This window comes from Amphiprion ocellaris, chromosome 20 (genome assembly GCF_022539595.1).
Source record: "Amphiprion ocellaris isolate individual 3 ecotype Okinawa chromosome 20, ASM2253959v1, whole genome shotgun sequence".
Lineage (NCBI taxonomy): Eukaryota > Metazoa > Chordata > Actinopteri > Pomacentridae > Amphiprion > Amphiprion ocellaris.
This window is the reverse complement of record NC_072785.1, coordinates 18,727,319-18,755,031: the sequence shown is the minus strand read 5'-3', so window position 1 is coordinate 18,755,031 and position 27,713 is coordinate 18,727,319. Positions and strand designations below refer to the sequence as shown.

At 39.0% G+C, this 27,713-nt stretch overlaps 2 protein-coding genes across 5 annotated transcripts in view; both read left to right on the top strand.

Annotated features, from left to right (window-relative positions):
• The window catches only part of dlgap2a (discs, large (Drosophila) homolog-associated protein 2a), a 195,818-nt gene extending 176,362 nt beyond the window's left edge, over positions 1 to 19,456 (top strand). For all 3 annotated transcript variants that reach the window (XM_055006171.1, XM_035948891.2, XM_035948892.2), the window contains 5 exons: positions 9,322 to 9,410; positions 9,560 to 9,999; positions 10,129 to 10,220; positions 13,790 to 13,942; positions 14,105 to 19,456. In XM_055006171.1, the coding sequence (XP_054862146.1) occupies positions 9,322 to 9,410; positions 9,560 to 9,999; positions 10,129 to 10,220; positions 13,790 to 13,942; positions 14,105 to 14,311 (981 nt within the window). In that variant the 3' untranslated portion in view covers positions 14,312 to 19,456. The remainder of the gene's footprint in view (positions 1 to 9,321; positions 9,411 to 9,559; positions 10,000 to 10,128; positions 10,221 to 13,789; positions 13,943 to 14,104) is intronic.
• Positions 19,457 to 23,279: 3,823 nt separating this feature from the next.
• On the top strand, positions 23,280 to 27,307 carry cln8 (CLN8 transmembrane ER and ERGIC protein). Of its 2 annotated transcripts, none has more exons than XM_023271893.3 (3): positions 23,280 to 23,394; positions 23,868 to 24,503; positions 24,913 to 27,307. In XM_023271893.3, the coding sequence occupies exons 2-3, from the start codon at positions 23,964 to 23,966 to the stop codon at positions 25,237 to 25,239; spliced, it is 867 nt and encodes a 288-aa protein (XP_023127661.1). In that variant the 5' UTR covers positions 23,280 to 23,394; positions 23,868 to 23,963; the 3' UTR covers positions 25,240 to 27,307. The 2 variants fall into 2 exon arrangements, with proteins under 2 accessions (XP_023127661.1, XP_035804762.1); XM_035948869.2 differs by having other exon boundaries at positions 23,293 to 23,394; positions 23,835 to 24,503.
• Positions 27,308 to 27,713: the final 406 nt, after the last annotated feature.

The window sequence follows — 27,713 nt, the reverse complement described above, 5'->3', positions numbered from 1 at the left end:
TAAGAAAGTCCATTGGCTGGAGATTGGTTTAACCTCAAAATTATATTAAAGCCAATGACTGTCAGATGTTGCCGCCAGGGAGTCAGCCAGTGAATAAATGATTCCTTCAAAGTCAATTGATCCTGCTGCACATACTGCGTTGTATCACATCCAGAGTTACAGGATACCCAGCAGAGGGTTTTGACAGGGATTTCTCTGTGATGTCTGAATATAATTTAACATGTTCATGCAGCCTTTTAAAATTAGGTACTTAAGTTTCATGCAAACAAGCAAACAGATTTACCTACTGCAGGTGAGGCTTTAGAGGAAATTAGGTTGAGGCTCCATTTTTGCCAGACTTCTCAGAAAGTGACAGAAAAGTACAAGTGACGGTATTTATGACAGGCTGCTTACACAGGTTAACTGCGCAAGAATAGACATCAGACAGGGGAAATGGAAATAAAACAAACATTTTTCACAGTGTCTAAAACTTTTGACAAGGAAGCTGTAGTACACATAAAGATTGTTAATTTTTTTTGCTCACTTTCACAAAACAGAAAGATGATTTGAGATGTACACTTTCCAAATCAAGCACCACATGAGGCATCACTGGACCTGAAAATATTTTCGCTCCTTGTACAGCTTTGTATTTCAACCATAAGGCACGGTCACCCTAATCTTTAGCTCAGCAAAACTGCCTCTCACAGAGTCTCGAAAAAGGATGTAATTTCACAGTTCTGATGTGTGTAATGAATAAAATCAGCATTTTGGAGTACATGGTATATAGTGAGCTTAAAATAGAAGTAAGACAGGCTTCTGTATTTCTAAAACCACAGCGAAAGTATTTCTATTGGCCAACATGCACATAGTTAAAGTGCGTCTGTTCACTGACAGAGATAATACATACTAGAATTTGTCCAAAGTTCTGACTTCAACAGAAGTAAATGTGCGACAGAGCAACTATTTGCAGGACAGAAGTGTATTGTGAGCTTATCTTTAGTGATTTTTTTTAAAAAAATACCTTACTATAGGAAACTATTGCACCTAAACTTTTGATCGGTCACATAAACCAGAAGTATCAGTGTTTCCATGTTTATCCCACACAAGTATTTCACATCCCCAGGAGAGCTCTGACTGGCTACAGTGATACTTACGAGTTATTTCTGCAGAGCTCTGTGTATGTATGTTAGCCATGCAGAAGTCTATTCATTCCTATGGGAACCTCTGTGAAATCCCATGTTTTTGAGAAACTCCACCTTCCATTTTTTCCAGTGTGGAATTAGCCTCAGGTACATTGAAAATGAGTTAACAAGCTAACCAACTATTCAGTTGTTTGACTATGTTGATAATGAAATCATGTGACTGAAGGCACCATGGTTCTATTATCACACTTGAATTTGTTTTATTGCACTTATCCGTGTTGTTTCTTCCTGACTAGATCTTTACTTGTGTTGTATCTGCTCTCAGATTTACCTCACTTTGGATAAAAGCATCTGCGAAATGAAATTGTAGAATTGTAGAAGCAAATTTGCAATTAAAAATGAACTGGTTCAGCTGGTTTAGCTCATGCTGCCTGTGTAATATACAGAGTGCATGCAGTGGATAAAACATCTTTTCATAAAATGTTCTACAAAAGTGGAAACCTTCTCACCTTTTTCTTACCATCTGATTTGCATTTTAGCTTCCAATTCCAATCATTCCCATACAACTACACCAGTTGTGTGGGTCCTCCCCACCCTCTGGTCAGCTCAGTAGGCTGTTATTAACCCATTTTAGACTGAAATCTAGTTTCAACTTTAGCTTTCGCTTGCTGTTCCTAAATCAGTGTTTAACAAAAACTACTTAGTTAAGGTCAGGCATCAAACAAAATTTTCCATTATTAGGTTGACTTCCTGTTTGTCAGTGATCAGAATGGATGGTAGAAACTTTCCGAGCCTGCTAGAAGGTGAAAGAGGTCACATATGTGGGGGAATAATGTGTGCTGATAACAGGTCATTTAATGGGCTGATAACATCCAAATCAGGTGTTCTCACCACACATTATTGGTACGGTTTTTGTGCTGGTAATGCTTTATGCACATACTCAAGCGAGAAAAGGATAAATTTAGCTAGTAACCCACTGCAGGAACAATTCCATGAGTCCTTAAAGAATGCATTTTTGTGTGTGTGTTGAACACCAGGGGGCACAGTGCACAAATTATACACAATTACAGACACCAAACACAGCTATGTTGAGACAAAGTCTTCCCTCCCTATAGTCTATAAGTTATTTGCAAAAAGTAATACAATTAAACAAATCCAATATGGAATGAAAATTGAAGGCTAAATCAAATCAAATGTAATCAAACCTTGTGTCAGTAGTTTTTATCTGAGCCATCTGCACTTATCACCGTTATGTGTGAAACGTCAGCCTTGCATCAAAAATATATACTTGTTTTTTGGGAAGTAATCAGTTAAATGTAAATGATGGTTTCACAGAGGCCAGGCTGCAGTCATTTCCTGACTCGTGTAAACATAGTGATTCACCCCCTCACATGCAAAACACTGTGTTGCTGTGTATTCATTCATTTGCTCACTCCGTCCCCACAGTCTTTGCTCCCTGACTGATTTACTCAGTTATCCACTTAAACATAAGACATCCTCATTCACAGTCTTACTTCCTTCATCTTAGCATTCACTCTCTGAGGACATAGTCCTCTACTCAATACCTCACACAGATACAGTGCTTACAGTTAGTCAGGTTAAGAGTCAGTCATCTGGGGAGCATCAGACCACATAACCACACTCATGAGTGCACATTTCAAAAAGCAGAACTGCAACATCCAAACCTCATTGTCATGCTTCACCAAACTTCACAGCGGGCGCCCTGCAATCGGTGCCCCATCTTTGGAAATCAGCAGACACGCATCACTGATTTAACTCATTCATTACTAGTGGAGGGGCGTATTGATCGAATACAGCATGAATAAGATAAGTATAGCACAGGTCACTGCTAGCCCTGTCTGTTTGAGTGGATGAGAAGAAGTGAAGGTGAATTTAAGGAAAGAAGGAAAAGTGAATATGTGACTGTTTGAGTATATGTGAGTGAGCGAGAGAAAGACTTAAAGCAATATTGACCCTGGCTTCAGTGATGTATTTTAAGACTTTAGATTACCAATGCCGGTCTTGTAAAGATCTATAGAAACATCCAAGAGGGATAAAAATACAGAGAAGGCAGCTCTTGTCTGAGAACTATAGATATATTTCCACCCAAAGTACCCAAAACCTTCAGTCCTTGCAATTATTTTAGGTAACTAAAAGATTCTTTCAGACCATTGGTTGCCTGCACCTCCACCATGGTGTAAAGACTGATGAAGATGAGGCAAATGAATCCACTGACATATGAAACAGCAATGTTACTGTTGTAGCTGCTGCAGGCGGAGGGCATTTTAGCTACTTCCTGTACAATTTCATAAACAGGAAAAGCAGGTAAATGTGATGGATCATCAGCTGAATAATAAGAGAGACAGAATCAAGTGCTAATACACACATGATTCTGGTTTTTAACATTTTCTGTTATCTGAGGTAATCTTTAATCTCTCAATTTTGCATCATTTGAACATTTATTGAAATGAAACCATAACAGACATTTATAGGGAAAAATCATCATTTGTTAGAGCTGAGGGCTCATAGATATTGGAAATGTGACCCCGATTACACGCTGCTTTTTGTAAGATGTCAACAGCCAAAATAAAAGTTACCTTTTAAATGTGTCTTTCATTTTACAAATTTAAGTCTAGATGTTGATCTTGAAAGTAACTAAAGTTGTCATATAAATATATTGGAGTTAAAAGTACAATATTTTCCCGTGGCATGTCGTGATGAAATGGAAATGCTCAAGTACATGAAGCATTGAAGTAAAGCTTTTCAGTAAGTGTACTTAGTTATTTTCCACTACTGGTATAGCTCCTGCAGTGGAAACAGTTACAGAGAAACCCAGTTTGAACTGTTGGGTTAATTACCTGAACATCATAGAACTGGAGGAGTTCATGCAGGATAAAGTCACGACCTCAGTCATTTTCTCAGGATTTACACTCTAGAGCTAAAACCTTGAAAATTGTAATTTTTTGGTAAGCAGAATCCAGTAAATTATTATTCTACTCCAGCGATTTATCCCCAGCAGCATGGAGAAAGCTTTTAAAGAGCATTTAGACCTTCATGTTGGAAACTAACACGGCAACACTTTTTCTTTTTTTTTTTAACACAGAGATAATTTCCTAATAATTTCTCAAAAGGTTTCCTGAAAAGACCTATTTAATACTAATTACAGGGAGTCTGTAATTTTACGCTTTAGTTAAGCGGTTATTGATTGCAAACAAAAGATCCATTGAAATACAGAAACAGAAAAAGGGCATTGAATATTGACATCCAAACAAGACATTTTAGAAACTTTTGTTTGGAGTGGACACATATGAGCTCTAACACTGCTACAATACAATTCCTGATGGTGAATGTTTATAGTTTAGATGTGATGCCTTGGAGCAGGTATTGGTTTCATGTTGGTTGTAGCTGTAAGGTCACATAGTTGAATGAGATGACATTAACATTCTCATTGGACTTTACCAGTATTGATTTAACACTGAGAGCTTCAGCTGACCTCGTCATCACATCCTATGGGCAATCAATCTGCTCCACCTATTATTAGAAGTAGAATTAACCTGAATTAGCCTTCTACTGTATTGATTCACCATTTTTTCTCCAACACCCTGGTCCTAGAAAAGGTCCACATATTTAAAATTTTTGATCTTTGACCCGGTGGACTCGGTGTTGTCTTGGCTCCCTGCTGTCCCTCCCTTAGGGACCACTTTAGAGCCACCTTTGCTGCCCTTTTGCTACCTTAGAAGCAAGACATGCTTGCATTCCAAAAGGCAGATTGATTTATTCACAATAGTTAGCTTTAATGAGGTCGTATGAAAAGAGACAAGCTTTTAACCTTAAACACAGTCACTGGCTGGGAAAAGTCACCAGGTGTTGTTTATGTGTTGTGGATGAAAGGCACGGTGGCTCTGTTACACTTTCTGCTGATGCTCACAGTTTCCGCACCTGTGCTGACTATGTGACTGTGATTACTGATGCACTGTGTGTGTTTATGTTTGTGTGTGTGCAGCCTACATATTCCTGCATGCATCCACCAAAACAATCTCAGGGCAGGTAAACCTATCGGGCATAAATCCCACCGCCTCCTGGATGTTTGGTCTTCCTTCACTCCTCATCCATCACGGACATGAAGCTCATTCTCTTTTCATGAGGTGGACTTTGCTGTGCTTCTAACACAAAGTAATGGAGGTCACCTCAGCAAGCTGCTCTACACTCATTTCCTCCCTGCTAACAGCCTCTCCCCAACAGCCTGACAGAATACAGAATGGCTCTCCAAAAATGTCACTCCCCAGCTTTAATACTGACCACTCCACACCAAAGGTACGGTTGACATTTCCCCACAACAGAGGCGAGGCCTATTTTCAACCAGTGCCTTTGACTTGTAGTCATAATGCTACGTTGAGCCCAAGATTTACGAATGTCAGATGCTCTGAAGGACTGGCATTTTTATATGATCTGGGAATCTGTCAAAAGGTGCAGGCTGGGATTACATTCCAAGGTTTATTTTGCAATCATTCCAGCAGCTCTTTGAAACTGTACTTCAGCACAGTGGCGCTTTGAGATCATCATGCTAACATGAGGTTGACAGTAATGCCATTGACTATGCTGCTATTTTGTTGTGAACCAGATATTAGACAAATTAAAAATTTAGCCTGTTGATGACCGTAGAGGTAAATTTATTTCGTCCTAAGGTGGACATGAGTGTTTATTAAATCCCATTTTCTCAAACATGGACCATGTGGTGGTGCTGAAAAGTCAGAGGGTCATAAGTTGTGATTCTAATAATGCATTTTTCTGTGCGTTTTGTAATAATACAGTAGAGTAACTATTGGAAACATCAGAATTTGTACATACTGTCCCAATTTTGCTAAAATCCCTACATATAATTTTTTTTTTTTTAAAAAGGACGAAAAACACCTTCATAACTTTTAATTCATGACTGATCAGATCTTTCTGCTTCCATTCTGCATACCATTGGATTTGAAAGAACAACTTTTCTCAATTTAAAACAATTCCTGAAGATTTTTTTGCCATTTTTCGGACATAGATGGTCAAGGTTTTGTTTGTATTTTCCTTGTCTTCAAAGTTTTTTAGCAGTTGGCAAACAACAGGTTTTAATTTCCATCTTTTACTATGTTTATTACAGCCATGTGTAATGTAGCCTACACTGCCACCTTCTGATGATACACACTTAGTTTTTTTAAAGACACATTATGCTATACTGTCAGGGAATCATGAGTGTATACATTGTTGTGCCAGTCTGTCTAGTACATGATGAGAAACTTTGCTGGATAAGTGGAAGCTGCGACCAGCTGGTGGTGCTTGATATAAAGGCAGTTATTAGGATTAACTGTCTTCTGACCAACACATAGGTGTGTTGTTGAAATAATTCAATAAGGTGATGGACTCGCCCTCGCTGGCACCCTCCACAGTCACTGTGACAGACATGGAAAAGGATAAACTCAGGTATTTGAAGGAAACAAAGGCACATTGTTGCCTATCAGTGACCATATGTCTGTCTCATTATCTGGCCATTCTGTAGCATCAAACCTTTCATTTGCAGGCCGTTGCTTCCTGGTACAGCCACAATGAAAAAAATAGACTCAGTGGGCACTAAAGAAGACAACTGAAATGACAAAAAAAACCCAAACAAAAAGGACCTTCACTTAGTATAGAAAGAAAAGGATTGTGACAGTAAGCCAGCAGGAAATTGCAAGTGTTCGTCAAAGAAAGAGGTGAAAGAAAGAAATTCGGCAGGAAAGAGATGAGCAAATGGAGGAACAAGAAAAAAGGCGACGGACAGAAAAGCAGAGCAAAATGGTGAACACTGACAAGGTTTCCTTAACGTCTTAAAACATGTAGCTGTGGGGAGCGGTGCAGGCAGCGATAAGGAGTCTCTGAGCCCGGATCAGGATTTTAGCCATGCAGGAGGAGGCAACGTTATTGTCACTCTGTCTTCCTTCCTTTCCCATAATGTTCACAAATGTTGCCTTGTTTGTCACTATGTATGGTCCCACAGCTGTCAATACCCTCTAAAGACAAATCCATACTACTTAACCTCAAGTACTGACCATTTTTCTGGTGGATTTTGCCAGTTTTTCATGTTAACAAACAGTAGACTGACATTAGGCGATTTAGTTTTTTGACATTTTGTTTGCAGAAAAAAAGCAGCAAATGTATATTTGTCACATTATAAAGTTGTTAAGGCAAAATTTGTCAGCAAGTAATTGCCTATTTACATATCCAGTATTCATTTTAAGGTGCATTTTAAACCAGTTTCTGAGTGAAATATTCATGTCTTTGACTGATTGGTGCACCGCTATGTCCACCACCTAGTTGCTTATATTGTCTTTATGCTAATCTGAGAATTCTCATCACACATGTCGTACAAATTAAAGGTTTGAACACACCTACTCATTCACAGTTTTTTCTTTATTTGTGCTATTTTATGCTTTGTCGAAAAAAAGACAACCAAAACTATTAAATAACTGTGTTAAACAGAACTATGTTTCATACTTGTCAAAAAAATTACTGTTTGCTTTGATAACGGCTTTGCCTCCTATCATACTATGCAATATCTTATCCAGCTTCCTGATGTTGTCACATGCAATGGTGTTAAGTCAACAGATGAGCCCTGTCAATATTTCATATTTGGAATTTATTGCCTCCTTAATATATTTGAGGTCAACAGTGTTGTGCTGAGGTAGCAGCTCTATTGAATTAATGCAGTAATTTATATTTTGGTGCAGAGGGAAACAACATAATTACTTTAAGACATGAAGGTCAGTCTGGGAGGAATATTTCATGAACTTTGAATGTTTCCTCAAGCACAGCTGCAGAAACCAGCAAACACTGTGATAAAACAGGTTCTTGGAAGCCTGATCCAAGAAAAGAAGACCAAAAGTCCCCTCTTCTGCTGAGGAGAAGTTTATTACAGTTACCAGCCTCAGAAATCAACAGTTAACAGTGCATCAGATTAAAGCTCATATTAGTGCTTCCAACAGGTCAAGTAGCAGAAGCATCTCCACATCAATGAATTACAGCTTCATGGTCAAACTCTCACAAAGAAACCACAGCTGAGGGAGACAAAAAGAAACACAAGGAGGTGACATTAGACCAGAAAAATCTGGACTTTGGTCTGATAAGTGTAAATTAGAGAATTTTGGATCCAACTCCCATATCTTTGTGAGACGCAGATGAGATGAACGGATGGTCTCTGCATGTGTGGTTCTCGCTGTGAAGCTTAGAGGAGGGGCTGTGATTCCTATGGGAGGAGCTTCGCTGGTGACACTTTGGACATTTATTCATAATTCGAGGCAACACTTCACCAGCTTGGCTCCCACGACATTCTGCAGCACCACGCCGTCCCATCTGGTCGGAGCTCAGTGGGACCGGCTTTTGTTTTTGAACAGGACCATGAGCCAAAACACAACTCTGGGCTGTTTGACCAAGAAGGAGAATAATGAAGTGCTGCATCAGATGGCCTGGGCTCCACAATCATCTGACCCTAACACAATTAAGATGGTTTGGGTCGCTTTGGAGAGCAGAGTGAAGGAAAAGCAGCCAACAAACGCTCGGCGTATGTGTGAATTCCTTCAAGATTGTTGGAAAAGCTCCAGGTGACCTCATGAAGCCCGCTGGGAGAATGCCAAGAAAACTGTTATCAGAGCAAAAGTTGGCTACTTTAAAGAATCAAAAACGTAATTTGTTCCCACTTTTTTTGCTTAACTTCATAACTCTGTATGTGTAAGTTTGCAATTTCTGTGTCTTCAGCATTAAAAATAATGAAAACAGGGAAAAATACACTGAATTAGGCGCTTAACTGGTACTGTTAATGGTGCTCGGGTGATACTTCAGACATTTTTAACACAGAAGATCTAAAAATGGTTGCAAAATGTTTCAGTTGTAGCATTTTAGCCCCCATAAACACTTTATTCACACATTACATAGGGTGCGATATAACATAGAGCACACCCTGCCTTATTCGTGATTAATTTCTGTACAAACTTGCAATCCTCTGCAGGAAACCTCTTCAGTCTTGTTGCCTTTGCAGCTTCCATAAATCATACAATGTTTACTTTCTGACATGCAGTGTACTGTTAAGTTGCTCTGTCCAGTCCCAACCCAATAAACCCAGAAGCACTGGGGAATGGCAGCTCACATAATGAGAAGCGCACTATTGGTCTGTATCATTTCTTCGCATTAGGTGGAAGCAGCCACGGACTCTGAATCTGAAAGCAAAGGCTCCAGGGAGTACCATTCTGTTGGGATCCAGGTAGAGGATAACAAGAAGGGGTGAGTTAATGGCTCTGGGATTTTAACCTTGTTGCAAAAATTCAATCTTTGATGTTTGATCTCACTATTACAAACAATATCCCATTGTCGCTGCTGTTATTTGTCATTCTGGCATGTGCGTATTCGTCTTTTATCTGTTGTCTCTTCAGACAGGGAAGGTTCAAACGCTCCAACAGTGTGACTGCAGCTGTGCAGGCCGACCTGGAGTTGGAGGGTTTCCCCACCATGGAGGACAAGGGTTTGCAGTTTGGTGGGGGCTTCCAGCGTCACTCTGAGCCCAGCACGCCTACCCAGTACGGGGCAGTGCGGACCGTACGCACCCAGGGCCTCTTCAGCTACCGCGAGGATTACCGTGCCCCTGCTGAACCCCCGAGCCCTAGGGAGACCACCAGCGAAACCACCTGGCAGCTAGAACCCCCCTCCCCACGGGAGAGCGCAGTCTCGTCAGGGGAGTCGGGGCGGGTGTCTCCCTCCCTGCGGAGGGATGGGAGCTGGTTCATGCAACTGCTCCACACCGAGACCAAGAGGATCGAGGGCTGGTGTAAGGAGATGGAGGCAGAGGCGGAAGAGAATGACCTGTCAGAGGAAAGTGAGTGTTCTGCTCAAAGCTTGTTTGATCTGAGTCTGTGCAGCCATACTAAATAGCCCGATCTTTAAAATACTATACTGAATATGTAGCACTTTTTGTGTGGTACTCGATATGCTGTGTGTGTCTCAGTTTTAGGCAAAATCCGAAGTGCTGTGGGAAGCGCTCAGCTGCTCATGTCCCAGAAATTCCAGCAATTCTACTGGCTGTGTCAGCAAAACCTGGTAAGAGATGATTATAAATTAGGGACACTGAGTCTTTAGTCAGCTCTAAGCACAGTCTGCATGAGCATCCATGACTGATAAAGCAGAACACTAAAAGAAAAAGCAGTTTAAAAGAAGCAAATGTGGGGCAGGGCAACCACTCTGTCCATCTTTCAGTGTGGGTAATTTCTCAGTAGAAAAGACTGATTTGGTCATTTTCATGGCATCATTTGAATGATTTAGCATCACATGTAGGTCGCATCAAGTTTAGCCCGTATAAATCAGGTCCAGATCAGAATTTATTCATGTGACTTTTTCCAAAATGCATAAAATTGTATGAAATGGAAGAGAAAGGATTACGACTTGGGTTCAGTGCATACAAAAATTCACAAAAGTGCATGATGAAATGCACTTTTGACATTAGAAACAGCTCCACACACATTGTTGTGTCCCTGCCGCCTTTCTTCTCCAACCTTCAATAGCAATTAAATGCTTTTGGTGGCACAAACAGACTGAAAGAAAACTCCCTGAATATGTCATTGATTGAGGAAAGGTGCAACATTGAAAATCAATAACTATCCAGCACATTTATATGTGACCTGAACGTTTTGAAAAGAACAATACTCGAGCGCGGATGGGTGGATATTCAGTGGAGCAGATTTATCCTGAGAGGAGATGAAGTGGAGGCTGCAGCCAAACTTAAGGTTTAAATAGACCTCAATAATCCAGACAGCGGCCGCTCTATTGCTCATCCAGTGCAGGAACACACACAGGGTCAGGGATTCAGGCCTCATATTTTTCTTGCACTGTTCACAACTCGTTTTATTGATCTGAAACCAAGTACCCGCTATTTCAAATGAAGCTGCTGTGGAGTTACGAGAGATAGTGTTGTTGTTTTTGCAACGTGCTGCAGAAACTGCTCATCCGAGGGGAATGTGAATTGCACAAGCATTAGATAACCAGCGGTATAGACCCAGTCACGTTCTTTGTCCTTCTAAAGGAGACAATTCTTATGTCACATAAAGCTTCACCTCTGACAGCATTATAAATCCATATGAAACAATATTCACCTCATATTTTGGCTTTGTTTGTAATTTGCCCACAAATTAGAGGCTTTAAACGCCATCTAATCTTGTTTCATCAGCCTGCTTCTCTTTAAGTCCTGAATCAACTTTTTCAGAAAGCCAGACTTCAAAAGCTCCAAAGAGAGACAAACAGTGAGTATGGAGCTCTTCTCTGGGAGGAGCTCCAGGATTTAAAGCACACACTGACACAGCCGGAGCTTAAAACTCACCGACTCCTGCTAAGTCTTCCAGCTCGGGTTATTTGAAACCTTAAGACTTCTGAGACAGTTTGCAGAACATCACGAGTTGAGGGGTCAGAATAAAGCTGATGAAGTGCTGAGACAGTTTCTCACTAATTAGAGATAACAGAAGTTTATTCTGTTCCTGACATAGCTTACAGGATAGACACTATGGATGTTTAAAATCTGGGCTAATTTGAACAGATTCCGTTGCTGTGCTAAGGTGAATTATACTAATATCAGTATCAAAGCAAAACATAGACTCTCTGTAGGAAGAGAGTCAAACTTTAATCTCAACCTTTAATAGCATTATGTAGCTATGTCATCTGATACAGTAATTTGTAACTTAAGAAAAAAAGCTCAATTAAAGTACTGTTTTCATTCACATCTTATGCTTGCTGTTTGTCATTTCGTAACATTTATTTTTTATGGGTTCATGAATTTTTCACGTTAGATTCCAGTGACATTTTGAGAGCATGTTGCATCTCCTTGATGTATATTTTCTTAAAAAGAAAGCCCTCCAGTGAAAATCAAACTATTTTTACCTTGTTAACACCTTGAAACCTTGAAAACAGCAGTGTACCGATGACATTTTCTAATACACAGAATCACACTTCTGAGGTTTCATACGAATTGTAAGAGCTCAACTTGCTGGGTGGGGTTTTCTGTATCACTATTCTTCTCAGAACTGGCTCAAACAAACTTTTCCAGTATTATATCTTTTTACATTGTCGAAGAAGCAGCAGTGCCAAGCCATTTTAGGTTAGAGAGGGATTAATCTCATGTAAAAATATCTTCTAAATATGTAACTTTAATACACAGATATGGGTTTTAGGGGTTAAATCAACAACCACAGAGGACATGATGCCACATTGTAAAACAGAAAGAACAAATGGGAGCAAAAAAAGTAATGGAATAACTCGCCCATGACTACAGCAAAGCAAATGCCAAGAAATGCTAGCATGCTGTTTGTCTATTGAATCATCAGGCTGCAGCAACCTTCACCAGCCACATAATCTAAATGTCACAAAGTTTAGAGGGGGAGGATCTGTGGGGTTGTCGAGTCACATCACAGATGTTTTGTTGGACTGGGTGCACAATTTCGGAAATCTGGAATGTGACATAACTAAAGTCACAGATTCAGCAGCTGTGGAACAGACAGGAAAAAATCAAAGACCATGAATTATTATTAGTATGAGTACCATCCTGTTCTGTGAAAGTTCTTGAACAAATTATATAATGTGCTGCAAAAGGAGCTTCATGCATGATGAGACTATTGTTGAGAGAATGAACCTATCACTCTAGCATCATACTAAAGAGCTATATCATAAAGTTTAGTGATAGGAAGATGTTCATAAGTTCTAATTAAAACTTTTGTCATGAAAATATAATATTCATTGAAATGAAATCTGTAAAGAACTAAAGGTTAATCATATGCGCCTATTTAGTTCAAGATATTTCCCACATATCCGCAGTATTTCACAAAGTTGCAGCCACACACAGAAAAAGAAATCAAAAAATGTCTAATTTTATGATTTTGAAAGTGAAACTTTAATGGATGCTGTGTTGTTGTCTTAGAACAAATGTGAATCACACCAATTGTTTTCTGCATAAATTTAAAATAATTTGGTGAAATTGCCTTGAAAACGGTCCACATATCAAAAAACAAATGTTTTCTATAATATTGTTTCCTCTCAAACATGAAACTGTGTTCCTGTGCTTTAGTCTTATAGTTAGCTAACAGCTCCTGTATTTTTCTTCATCAGTATTGTTTTCATTGCTATAAATACACATAAATATCTCAGTTAGAAAGGGATGATGTAACGCGAGAAAAGCCCAAACAGAAAGTGGCAAATTCATACATTATGCAGGATCTCATGACTCATTAAAACCTGCAGCAAACTACAAGCCAGTTGCTGAGACAATGAAGCGCCTCTCGATCTGATGTTCCTTTCATTTGAGGACTGGAATGATGAATAGGACTGAGCTGACAAAGGCGGTGTATTATTTCAGACCTCATTCATGAAAATATGACAGGATTGGTCTCCATCACAAGTTGTTAGCCCTCATTTTTCAACAAAAACTCTCAAACCGGCGTTCAGGCCTGTTTTGATGAGTCTGATAAGGACATCTAGTGGACGTAGAATGAAGTGCAGTAAGCATTGACTGCATGACATGGGCTTGTGCTTGTTTTTTGGACTTCCCTATCTGGCTCACTCCTTTTTGTAAATATAAAGATCGAGTTAATAATCTTTGTTGTGATTTGTCTTGCCCGTTCTTCCCGCAGGACCCCAGCGCCATGCCGCGACCCACCTCTCAGGACCTGGCTGGGTTCTGGGACCTGCTGCAGCTCTCCATCGACGACGTCACCATGAAGTTTGACCAGCTGCAGCAGATCAAGAACAACAACTGGAGGGCCGTGGACAGTCCCGAAAAGAAGGTGAGGAGTCTCAGCCGCAAGACATTTACAGCACTGTATTGTAGCTGCACGATTTTGTGTAAAAAATCTGAAACACTGCATCTGGCATTCCTTAAAAGTAAGAGAAACATTGTATTAAGGAGTGTACGATGCCCTACTCAGTACTCTCTCTTCCTCCCAAAGCCACCAGCTCCCTTACCAAAGAAGACAGTTCGACAGAAGAGTGCAGTAACAAGGGAGAAATCCCTGGACCTCCCAGACAGGCACCGGCAGGAGGCCCGTCGACGGCTCATGGCAGCCAAGCGAGCAGCCTCCTTCCGGCAGAACTCAGCCTCAGAGCGAGCGGACAGCATTGAGATCTATATTCCAGAGGCTCAGACTAGACTTTGAGAAGATAGGGTCAGGGGCCGACGTGTCTCCCTGCTCCCGCGTTCTAACAACTTTAAAACTAGCCTTTTTTCTAGACTGCTACTGTCTCTACTCTTCCTTTATCCATTCGTTGTCTGATCTCGATAGCCATCCTCAGTGCCCATCGCCAACACCATCGGACTGTAGGATGTGCCAAGGCTCCTCTCCCATTGCCAGAATAAGTGTTAGCAAAAACGTATGTCTGACGTGGGTCGGCTGGGTTTTTCCTTGGTTCGCTGGTGATCGGGATTCCCAGCCTACAAGCTCTCTCATCCGGCATCCTGGATGGGTGCGTCTGTAGTTTTTCAGCATTTGCAAAGTGCCATTTAAAAAGTGCAGCTTTGAAAACCTACCAGCAACCAGGCCTTTGAGCTAAAATTAAAAGAGTAAATGAGAGAAAATCTGTTTATTTCAAGTTGTTCAACAATGATCAAACCCTTCAGTATTTTTCAATAATTTAAAATTACATTATGTTTGTTTCTATGTTCTTTTTGGCTTTTTTTTTGGGGGGGGGGGTATGAATTGCAAACTAAATATCACAAAATTATTGTAAGTTCAAAACTCTGAAAAGTGCCAATGCTTGAAATACCTCAACTCTGTGCATGTGGCACTGTTCACCCATCCAAGGTTATTCAGGCAGCCCTTAATAAGCTGGTCAGTGTTGGAGAAAATGCAGCTTTCTACCCAGTCTGGTTGTAGTCAAACATCCCTCATGGTCTGGATTGGTGGAAGAATGACACCTGTCAGCTCATCAACATGCACATTTCACAACAACTTTCCTATATATCTCATGTTCCTGTTGCCAACTTTCATATATTGACATTTACTTGAAGCTGAAAACATGCAAGTCTTGTGCCAACATTTTCATCATGTCATTGCAGTAGAAAAAAAACTAGGAAGGTTTGTGTAACTCCTTAGAACAAAATGTGTAGACAAATGCACTTATGCACTTCTTACAATTCTCTCTATTTCCAAGGGAAATGTACATACCCAAGTTCACAATAGTACTGTTGTATTTTTGAATTGTGAGTGGGAAGAATATTCATCATGTTTTTGTTTTTTTCCTTCATGTCTGCTGCTTGTCTACCCTCTCTGTTGATTTTTTGACAAATCTGGATTTGTTGCATACATGCAGCGGCTTGATCGCACACATAGAACCACACAGCCGGGTTTTCATCTAATATACTTTTCTCAGGCCCTTTCAAGTAGCGCCCTCAGCCACAGTTAATGAGGAGCGATAGGAGAGGGGAAAAAAAGGGTCGAAGCATAAACAAAATATCTGCATACTAGCTTCTTTAATCTCAGAAATGCTTCATCGGTCTCACATTTCTTGAAAAGTTCTGTGTTGTCGAAAGCCTCCCTTAGCAATATCGTAACTGGCTCCCTCTAGGAAATGATGGGAAATAATGAAACAAAATTGGGGCAAAGGCATTCCAGAGGGATCCAAGCAGCAAGTCTCACACAACTGAAACTTTGCAAGCATTCTGCTTAAAGGAAATACATGACGAATGGGGATATTAAGCGCCTGTAGCTATATGGACCCGTGTGTGATATACTGTGAAACATGACGTAGTTAGACTAGATTTTATATCACAATTGAGATGCACTCAAGAGCTTGGTAACGCCAGCTCTCTGTAAACTTCATCCAGTTTGTGTCAGTGGAGATTTAAATGGGTCGACCGCACAAACAAATTCTAGAGATTAATTGTTCTGAAATATTTATACGTGCTATGTGCTTGGGGACTTAACAAACTGACGAAATGTTAGTTTGCTAGAGTTGTCGATGTGAATATGGTTGACAATCTGAGTTGACACTTGATAGAATTGTATTTTAATGATAATATAACTTGTAAAGATTCTTAAATCACATTTAAACACATTAAATTACACATCAGTGTGCTAATAACGTGTTGTCTTCGTTAAAATAGCATAATCAGACATTTCCAACTCTTTCTAAACTGCATAAATACTCATATTTCTGATCAAAATAATGAAACAGACAGAACTTAAGTTAAAAATAGCTAGAGCAGCCCAATCCTGGTCTGTACTATGAAAAAAATAATACCTGTTATTGCAGTATTATTCATCAAGTTATGTTAACTCTGAGCAAATGGAAAACTTCCTGCTTCATTATGAAATGTTAGTACCAGTAACTTGGACGTGAGTCTCCATTGTGTTGCCAACGCTACATCAGAATCACTGACCTACAGACTGAAGCCTATTAATAAATGTTAGATAATCAACCAACTAAATGGTGCTGCTTTTCATTTAATTAGCACACAACTAGAAAAACAGTCAGTTCAAACATAATATGCTGTGTGCTGTTCGGTACAACACTTAAAAATCTATTTTTCTGACTTTGAGATTTTTGGCTGAGTAATAGTGCCAGAGTGCCTGGCTTCATCATGGGTCGCAGCAGGACCAGGGAGATTCATTACATACTAACAAAGTAGAGTTCTCTGGAATTGAATATTTTGTTTGTGTGTGTGTGTGTTGTTGATATGTGTGTGTGCATCTTGTTTTTGTAGTGCAGTGCTGACCTATTCAGAACAGAGGGTGAATCTGGGGTCGGTGTGTGTTCTGAGTTGGCTTGATTTCCCCATTACTACCCAACTGTGGCCTGACCTGCATCTATCCCCAACACAAACACACAGATACACAATGTCCATGTGCCATCACCACTCCAAAGCATATTTTAGATGCCATATAGTAGGATATTAATTATTTATTTGGGATACAATTGGATTTTTGATCAAATGTAGTCCTTTCTTTTTTTTTTGCATCCTTGCTGTATTCACATGCAGAGTCCTTGAAGACACAAAGCGTAGCTCTGAATCCATTATGACTCCAAGTATAGATGTGTTTTACTCTGATTTGTTTCCAGCCAACCTTGCATGACACATTGTTTCATTGCCAAAATTCCTGTAGCAGAGCTCAGACAAAAACTAAAATGTATTTTCAGTCCAACAAATCACCAGGTGACCCGTGGAGTAATGATATTTCACACATGCAGTGCCATTTTTCAATTACGGATTTGTCTTTTAATAGCCCGTGGCTGAGTGTTAGACTACATATTTTAAAAGGAACACACATACATACACCCATCTTTAATTCTGCTGGTCTTTCATTGCAGAGGCAGGGACCTTTAACAGTCTGACAGTGGGTTTCTGGAACGTGTCTGGGCGTGTGATGCCAGGCAGTTGGCAGAGTCGAGACGTTCCCCTGCTGTTGCCACAGTGGCAGGCAGACGGGAGAGAGACAGACTCAGTCTGACATATGCTGGCTTAGAGGAGACGAGAGCTCCGCTCTGAGCCCCAAACTGCTGGTGCTGTATGCTGTTGTGTCGCTGGAAGGCTGTTCTGTGAGGATCGCTGGGCGCTGTGCTGGGTAATTTTCAGCCTGCCTTTGACTAAGCAAAGCAGCTTATGTAAGATTTTGGGTCCTTGGTGAGATCAAGCAAACAGCCTCCAAGGCCCTTCAAAGCTTGTGTTGATAAATGTATTGCTGAATAGTGGCCCGTACTGTAGAACTTAAGCATCAGCACTACATGTATTTGCCTATGTCAGTCTCTGCTGGGCTAGTTTCACTGAAGGCTGTCGCTGAAACATCAGAGGAGTGTTTCTCTGATGCAAATTGAGCAGGGCTGTGGAAACATGCATCATATCCACCACACGGGTTCAGTTTAAAACATATCTTTTGCTCCTCCAAGACGCATTTGCATAATGAGACCATTTTTCCAGTCAGATCATGAATGCGCAAATTCATACTGTAAAGTGAGATCCAAAACGTCACCTGGGGTGGTAGGAAAGCTTGAAAAAGATCTTTGCAAAAGAGACACAAGTGGTAGTAGATTTCTAGCTAACGGAAGAGTTAAGAACTAGGTTTGCAGAAATCACCATTCCCCATCTGGCATTTTCTAAGGCCTGAACAAAACCTCTCCGCTGTAATGGCTGGGTCACATTTGTCTCCCACTGAAAATCACTTTCAATCTGTAAGAAGTTCTTTTTTCCTTCCCTTTCACTCATTTTTGTCCAAATAGGTGCAGTTAGATGCTCCAAGGCCTTCTTTTCTAAAGTCATCTTGTATTTCCTTAAAGCTTATTTTAGTGGGTATTCTATGCTGGATCCCTCTGGTTGACTCATGTTGGAGGGATACGAAACTTGAGAAAGCATCTGCAGTGTTTGTTCAGTGACCCGCCAAAAACTTGTGAAAACCCCAAGGACAAAAATTGTCATATTTAATCCCACAAGGGTAACTAACTACAAGTGCCATCTTTTTGACTTATCCAACATACTGTAAAATCATCACTACCACAGCCACATATCCTTCATCAGCTCATTTCTACCTCCCCTTTTCCCATTTCCAGTCATGTATTTCAGTCATTTCAGCTCAGCATTCTGTGGCCTGACTTCTGGTACGACTGTCTATCCGCTTTTAACTCTAGAACCCATTATGTGAAATATTTCAAGGGGACTTTTTTCGTAACCATGCCGTGGAAAGAGCATCAGACTCACAGAGATATAGACTGATACAACACTTCCTTGAACTTGGAATGTGAAAAACTCTATAATTACTAGATAAAATGAAAAAGGTAGTTGTTTAGCTAAAACTATTTTCATCTCTTGTATATCATATCTATAGTGAGGATGAATATAATGCCAAATATTCATTATTTGTAAAGAAATATATATAGATATATAAATATATAATATATGCTTCATTGAAACATGACTATTTTCTGCTCTTGCTTCTGTTCTGTTGTCATTTTTACTTTGTTATGGTTGTTTTATAAGCTGATATGATGGCATGCGAAACACTGATTCTGAATGTAGGCTTATTTATTTGTTTGTTTTTTTGTTCAGAATTCCAACACGGTCACACTGATGTACACTCGTTATGTATTTATTTAAGTCGATCACATACGCATTTCTCAGAGGGTGTTATTTCAGTGTAAGTTATTATTTTTGTGTTATTTTAGTCGTTTGTAACAACATATGCATTTGCCCCATTCTTTCCTAGCAGCGCTATTGAAAGATTTTGCCTCTTTGAGTAGTTTGATCATTGCTTAGGTCATCCGATGTAAATAATTCTGCAATTAAATTTTTGGAGAAAAAGTTTGGACAAGTTTGCCTGTGTGCTGTGTGTTTATTTAAAAAAAAAAAATCTGAATGGAAAAGTAAGAATGCCCTCTCTGCTACTATGCTTTTTATGGTAAAAATATTCATATTCATAACATGGTAGGTATTGATGTAAAATGCATTTCATGCCGACAGATGCTAATCTACGTTATATCCACTAGAGCAGGGGTGTCAAACTCATTTTAGTTTCAGCCCAATATGATCTCAAGTGGGCCAGACCAATAAAATCACAACATAATAATCTACAAATAACCACAACTCCAAATTTTCCCTTTGTTTTAGTGAAAAAGGTATGTTTTCAAAGTTTTGACATTGAAAGAATTATCTTTGTACAAAACATTATGAACAACCTGAAATTTCTCAAGAAAAAAAGTCAAATTTTAGCAACATTATGCCTCAGTTTATCATTTACACATTACAACTTAGAGATCACAGCATGTCTACAAAGACACAAAACATTTAGTCACAGGTATCTGGAAATGAATGATACAGTATTTTACTTTATGATAAAAACAACAAAAGTCAGAAAAAAAGACAAAAAAACAACAAAAACAAGACAAAATATTACAAAAATGAAACACAAAAGAACAATGAGCACTCTCATATTTTACTTTATCATCAAAGCAACTTGTCAAGGTCTAGAAATTATTTTAAATTTATAGTTTTACAAATTTACAATTTGCAGTTAATGTCTCTGTAATGTTTACACTTTATAAAATTGTCCTGTGGGCCAGATTGAACCCTCTGGCGGGCTGGTTTTGGCCCGAGGGCCACATGTTTGACATCCCTGCACTAGAGAAGGCCGTCAAAAACAGCAACTATTTGATACATGTCCTAGTACAACAGTATTCCCAGTGGCAGGATTTTCACTCATACGAGGGAAGCTCAATAAATTTATCAGAATATTCTTGACATTTCATGTATTTTATATTTGTATGCAGCCTGTGAAACCAAAAACAGCAGTGAGATAAAGATGGAGTGTAGCTCTGAATCATCTGTCAGAGAAATTGATACATTTACTTTTCACTGTTCTTGGTTAAGTGTGTCATGAAGGTCACCAGTGACTTAGCATTTATATCTTAGATAGAATAATATGATAGAATGCACTGAATGAAGTGCTTTTCATAGCAACCAGAAGCAATCAGTGTGCATCGGTTTATCCTTGAATGTGATTCATTTAAACATAACAAAATAACGACTCCATAAATCACTTTATATCTTATAAAATTCATATAATATCCAGCATTTAGGTCAACAGCAGAACAAAAGGATTCATATTCTAACATTGTGATCATCTGAAAGGAGTCTTACAGCAGACACAGAGCAGAAAACATAACCTCATGGATGACATTGTTGCAGATGAAGACATGTTGCAGCCTGTAATGCAGCTGGTTGTGAACATACATGTATCCAGAGGTAAATTTAATGTAATCCAAGCCTAGCATAAAACAGCAGCAGGTTTGATGCTGATTCCAGGGGCAGCATTGTCACTGCTTACACTTTGAGAATATAATAACTACTACGACATATCAGGACTCGACTTTGCAATGCCCACAAAGGTTGAGGTTATTCAGTGATATATTGGGAATTATATGGGCTCACCAAGCACTATGTACTGATAAAGTTAATAAAGTTGTGTTTTGTGAGAAAAGGAGAGGCTGTCTCCATGCTGATATTTACTAAGTCTGCAAAAATGTTCACTTGTCCAAAATGTCAGTGTACACAGTCGGACAAAAAGGAGTAACACATGAAAACTAAAAGAAAAATAATAAGAACACAAATGCTGTGAAATTAGCTGACATGTAATAGCTGCTACTTCAAGCTGTTTGTTTCAGTTTAACAGGATTGGTTGTATATGTTGTTGTAGTCAAAGGGGAAGACAAAAAAAACCAGCTGAACAGAACTATCACTTATAAACTAGGGCTGAGGTTACTGGTGGATCATTTCTAAGATAAAAATAAAAAATGCATAAAGGTTAACTTCCTTATACAATCCTAAATATGCAATGAAAGGTTGACCCCTGTTGGACAAAGTCAGAAATGCATGAGTTAAAAAATAAACGCTACATTTGAACCTCTCAGTACACCTTTTTTATTAAAAATCACATTTTTATTTCACTTAAATATCAAATTTACTGCTGTCATCTTGATGACAATATTTATTTCATAGTCCAGCAAAGACAACAGGACGTTTTGCTTCTTCTTGGTGATTATTTACCATTTGTTCATAAGTTTTTATTCCTTGCGGGAAGTCACCACATCGTTATTTATATCTAGCAATAATTGATATTTATGAAACTGAGAGGTGACATCAATATATTGTGCTGATTACTGTAATTTTGGATGTAAGGAGCTGTAGCTGGGATCTCAAATATTTTTCAGAGAAAAGCTGATCACACAAACATTGCAGGTAGTTTAGATATACCTATGAATCTGATCACCGAGTGACACCAAAATGTATGTTACTGGATGGTGTGTTTAAAGGCAAGGAAGCTAAAATTGTAATTAAAACAAGACGATCTACCTGACGTACACCCTACAGCTTAAAATAAAACAACCACATTATATACTGAGGCCTTACTTTGCATTTGCATCAAATGTTTACTTAATGTTTAGTGTTTTGTGTATTTTGTAGCTTTTGACATTATTTTCGGGAAAAACTAAAACTCAGCCATGCATCTAACTGATAGCATATTGTAGACCAGTGACGTCATTAGACCTGGGAATCCAAAGCTTTTAACTACAATGATTTATTCATCTCTTATCCCCATCATGTATTAAAATAATATGATAGCCTTCAGCTAATCAAATAAATGTTGGAATATTATTTTACTGTTTGTTAAAGTCCAACCTGTTAACTGCACTCTAAACATTTCTCTATGATGTTAAATTTTTATGGAGATTTTTCAGTTTCACAGTCTGACAGCAGTATGTCTGCAGTAGCCACATTATTGTGTGTGTGGATGTGTCCCCATGAATACGCAGAGAAAGTGAATCAATTAAGAAACTAAAAAAATATGGCTTCAGAGAGCTGAGTAGCAGTGGAGTAAGCTGCTACAGTTAGATAAGCTGCTATCAGGCCTGAATAGCATTTTCTGTCAGCAGCACAGGCAGCAGATTTGCTCAGGGAATCCTGGGGTTTTTGGGGAGGTTTTCCTGTATATTATTCTGAGGTATTTACGAGTTAGTTCACAAACTAGTTAGGCTAATTATTAATTAAGATTAAATCAGCACTAGTATTGTGTTATCTTAGTCTAAATATTTATTATAGTAAAGTAAAGCTAAAGCCTATATAATGTTATGTAGGGTTTTATTCCTTATTTTTGGAATACTTCAGGTAAATTCAGACCATAACTAGCACTGTGTGGTCTTAATCTCAGTATTTAAACTTCTCTGATTGAGAGATGGTCACCTTAATATAGCCTTTATGACAAGAAGTATCTCCAAGACACACCTTTACATTGATTATTGCTGTTAATCATCATAAATGAGACTAATTCCAAGCCACACAATTTAAAAACCACTGCTCTGACCAGCCTGCAAGCACTGTGATATTATGAGGAACATGGATTGAAAGTAGAAACAAAAGTAGAATGAGCTCGCTTTGCCTAAAATATTAACTGTGCTCTGAAAATGGTGCAATTATCAGAACAACACATACAGCCTGCTGGGCAGGGCTAAACCATCCATTCGTCAACATCCCTGCAATGCCTCTGCTTTAAAGAGTAGGCTAGCCAATAGGATTATGTGTCTCAGCTGTGTTGACCAATAGAATATCCAGCTGTTCAAAGGAGGCGGGACTTCCTTTGTGGGTGTCACATGACCAAATTGAAGTCGTATGATGTGAGTTTTTCCTGGTGAACAGAGTGTACAGTCAAGCGCGTCTATTCGGTATGTGCTGCCAGGATGTTAAGTTCGACAGTTTGTGGTGAGTAAAGTGCTTCAGATTATTTAATGCGTGGTTAGCGTGTGTCTTACCTATGCTCGGTTCTTTTTTTGTGTAGTTGAGGCTCACAATTGACTCTGAGTCATCGTGTTTTTGAGCGACTCGGTAATGAAAGTTTGGCTTGGACAGATAAAACGATGCTATTTATTTGCCGCCGAAGTGTTCCTCATTTTTTAAGAGATCCACTAAAGGAAATAGGTAGGGCTGAAACGAAGCTACGTAGCTTTTAAAAAAAACCTTACCTATGAGATCAAAAACAGGTTGCTAACTTCAGTAAGAGTTCAATAAAAACAGCATAAAAGGAACAGCACTCAATCTAAACATGGGACATCTACAAAACTAGACATATATCTTAATGCAGCCTAGATAAACGTACATTACTATTTGTTTATAGCAATTAAAATATGTTAATCTGTGTTTAGTGGGTTGTGTGTTGTCTGTCCATTATTTTGCAGGTGACTCAGACACTATGCGTGTACCAGCTGCTCCTCTCAGTCCCACCCTCAGGTGAGCCTCCCTAGTTTAAGGCCCAGTACCCTTCCTGAAACACCATGGCCTCTGAGCAGCAGACCAGCCCTCTCCTCCAGCCCAGTGCAGAATACTTTTCCTGGGACTATCGCCTCCAGCTAATTGGCCTGGGATTCGCCTTCTATACAGCGACATTCATCCTCTCCCACCTCCTCTCTGTGGCTCTGTGCCGCACCTACAACTCCCTGCTAGCTAAGGAGAAGGTTTTCTGGAACCTGGCAGCCACTCGGGCAGTATTTGGCATCCAGAGCACCGTAGCAGGACTCCGGGCCCTGACTGAGGACTCTTTGTTGACCAGAGACAGAGTGAGGGGACAAGAAGACTGGTCGTGGTTTCATGTCCTCACAGCCACAGGTTTCTTTGTATTTGAAAATGTAGCCCTTCACTCGTCCAGTCTGGTATTTTGGTCGTTCGACCTTCCACTGGCGACACACCATTTCTTCGCCCTGTCAGGATATGCAGGGGCGGTGGTGTGGGATTCTCTGGGTCACTTCCTCCCGATGGTTACGCTTCTGCTAGAGATGAGCACGCCATTCACCTGTATATCCTGGATGTTACTGAAGGTAGGGACCTTATAGTGCTTCATAATGACCTTACACAAAATTTCTTTTTTGTATCGCGTGTGAGTAATAGGTTTTAGTTACTAAACCTTTCTTTGGCAAGTTCTGCTTGTAGCTTCTCCTGCAGTCGCATGACCCTTTCTTGCTATCTATTTTGGAAATTCATGAAAGTATCATCAAGTTTCAGTTCCTCTTTGGTCTTGTGCACCTTTTAAGTGATGTCCGATAAGGTTTAGTGTTCTTAGAAAGAGGAAGTTCTATAAAAAAAAAAAAAAAAAAAGGTTGGTGGTGCTAACTAAAATTTCTTTGTTCCTTCTACTTACAGATTTCATTTGAGTACCTAGAAAGTATAAAAACATTATTGTAAAATACCATGATTGTTTTTCGTTCCATCCCCCTTCCTTCCTGACAGGCTGGCTGGGCACATACTCTGTTCTGGAAAGCCAACCAGTGGGTGATGATCCACATGTTCCACTGTCGCATGGTTCTCACTTATTTCATATGGTGGGTAACCTTAACTCACTGGGGAGAAATCAGCACCCACGTGGCCCTGCCTCAACGCATACTCTTCTTCACTGGCCTCGCTCTGCTCACGCTTATCATCAACCCCATCTGGACGCACAAAAAGACCATGCAGTTGCTGAATCCAGTGGACTGGAACTTTGGCAACAAGCCAGCACCAGGAAATGGCACCTTAAAGGGTCAGTCTGAGGTTTCTGTAAAACCTCATGCCAGCTAAGGAGTTTCAGAGATGCCATTTCTTATTTTGGTTGTTGTTTTATAATGGAAATGTGAAGTGACTTTAAATAGGATGTTATGATGTTTATTATTATTATTATTATTATTATTATTATTATTATTATTATTATTATTATTATTATTATTATTATTATGGTTTTAGACCTTTTTTTCACACATCAGAGGTGGACTTTCCTATTAAAAAAGGTCATTATAATAGATATTCTTCCATCTGACTTTACTTTCAGGTAGTTGCCATGTTGATGTGTTTTGGCTTTTTATTCTGTTTCCCATTTAAATCTTTTAGTAGGAGGGTGTGGTTTTCAGGTCAGTGGAATGTTGCCTTGACTGCTTGCATTGCAAGGTACTGTGTTGTGAAATATCTCCTTTACAAGTCGTGATTCATTATTTATTCACAACAGCATAGATATATGACAGCAGTTCTTGCAGCAGTCACTCAGTAGCAATGGCTTACAAAAGAATGTGTTGTTAAATCCAAAACGTATAAGAGTCTTAATACTGTACATCTACAGTATTTAAAAATTAATATTCTGTCATGCTTGAAGACTATATCTCTCTGTCTGCTTATGGTGTGTTACTATGGATAGTGAAGGTTGATCATTCCAGTGAAGAACAAGTCTGTTGACGTTTTGAGCTTGGAAATATATGCGAGAGGCAGGAGAGATTGTTTGTCAGTGCTTATCAAACGATTGAGTAGTGAAGTCAAGTCAAGAATATGGCCTTTTTCACACACAGCTCCACTGATACTTTTATAACAGACACCGTTATTCAGCACTGATTGGCCAGGGTAGACTGTACAATTGGATTAGGTTGAAAGAATGAGCCTCTATAGGTTAGTCAGCAAATCTGTTAGATCCTAAGTGGACAGATCTGTTCATTCATGAGTCACATTTTGGACTGTTAATCCACTTTCAGCAAAGAAAGAAACATTTATCATAGCCACAACAGAATTTTCTTTCTTGGTGCAAGAAAGCTCAGGAATGGTTGACTTCACAAAGGCTTTATTGTTCAAAATGAAAACATATTGTGACAAAACTGAAGTAGCGTTGACAGAATTACAGAGTTAGTTTTTTGATGTTAAAGTATTTTGATATTAGAAGCAAGGTAGTTTAAACTGGATGGGTTTTACTAAAGTAGGTGTTTAGCCATATCCAAAATTTGCTTTTTTGTGTGTGTTATTTCTCACAAAGCTGTCATTGTACTGGAAGACTTGGCCTGGTGTGTTTGGTTTGTGTATTGTCATTTATCTGGTATAGGAAGGGTTTTGTTTGTCCCGACTGCAAACATTCAGATTCTTTACAATTTCTCACATTTCTCAGTGTGTTGGCTTTAACAGCATTGCTACTGTATTTCATTAATTGTTCATAATTTTTGGATTTTTAAATATTTAATTTCATTCACAAACAGTGTTAATTTATGTACAAATTTTGCACATGGAGATGCAAAATGACACCTTAGTTTTAGCCTGCACAAGCAAACAAGAAATGAGTCAACCATGGCAGGAAAAAAAAGCCTGTGCTGGACTGTTTCCAACCAGGTGTGCTTCATAAGACTTTGCATTATCTGTATAACTTTGCTGAGTAAAATCAAGATTTTCTGTAATCTGAAACAGCAACTGATGTATGAAGAACTGGGCTGCATTTTACTCATCAACATTATCATGTGGGAAAGGCCCCATAAATAGTTGAGGCTACACTCTGTTCAGTGAAATAGATGCATTTCACAGCTTCTGTGACTAGAAATATATTTTTAACACGGGAAATGTTTTCACAACAGTATTAAATATAGAAAAATAATTTATTTTGTCGTCAAGCTTTACACTTGATGTCACTGAAATGTTTACTGACGCAATTTTATGATCATTTAACGGTGGATTGCTTTTTCTTTGAATTTCATGTTTAATGACAGCATTACAATAACATTATGGGATGGGCAGAAGATCCCCTGTAAGTTCAGTTACACATCCCAAGCAATGCAATATCATGTGTGTATGGAAAAATGCATTCATTCAAGTTATTTTGATTTACAAAATAAAATGCTTTCTCACATGTGTCCCTTGGTTTTATCCAGTTAGAATCTAAGGCTACACATCAGAGCCTCTGCCTGTAGGTGGCAGAATAGGAATAATTATCTCAACAGTATATTTCCCTAGTATGTTGGCATGATGTTGACAGATGTAAATATAATAAACTTTTCCTCTTTGAGGTTTATTTTTTCTAAGCACATTTAACTTTTTTAAAAAAATAAACAAATCCATGTCCAAATGGATACACAAGAAATTACATTAAAAAGTGACAGGATGGTTTGTGTGAGCAGAGATTTTGAGAAAATGTAGTTTTTGTCAGGAAAGGAAGTTAAACAACTATAGATAAATGTCACTGTAAACAGGCACTATAATATATATAATGGCACATTTTTACGGTTAATTGTGCTTAAAAGGGTTAAAGTCCTTAG

What these genes read in the sequence shown, in the direction of transcription:
- cln8 (XM_023271893.3), top strand. Translation starts at nt 23,964, where the DNA reads ATGGCCTCTGAGCAGCAGACCAGCCCTCTCCTCCAGCCCAGTGCAGAA. An exon ending in TATCCTGGATGTTACTGAAG is followed by an intron (nt 24,504 to 24,912) that starts GTAGGGACCTTA and finishes CCTTCCTGACAG; the next exon opens with GCTGGCTGGGCACATACTCT.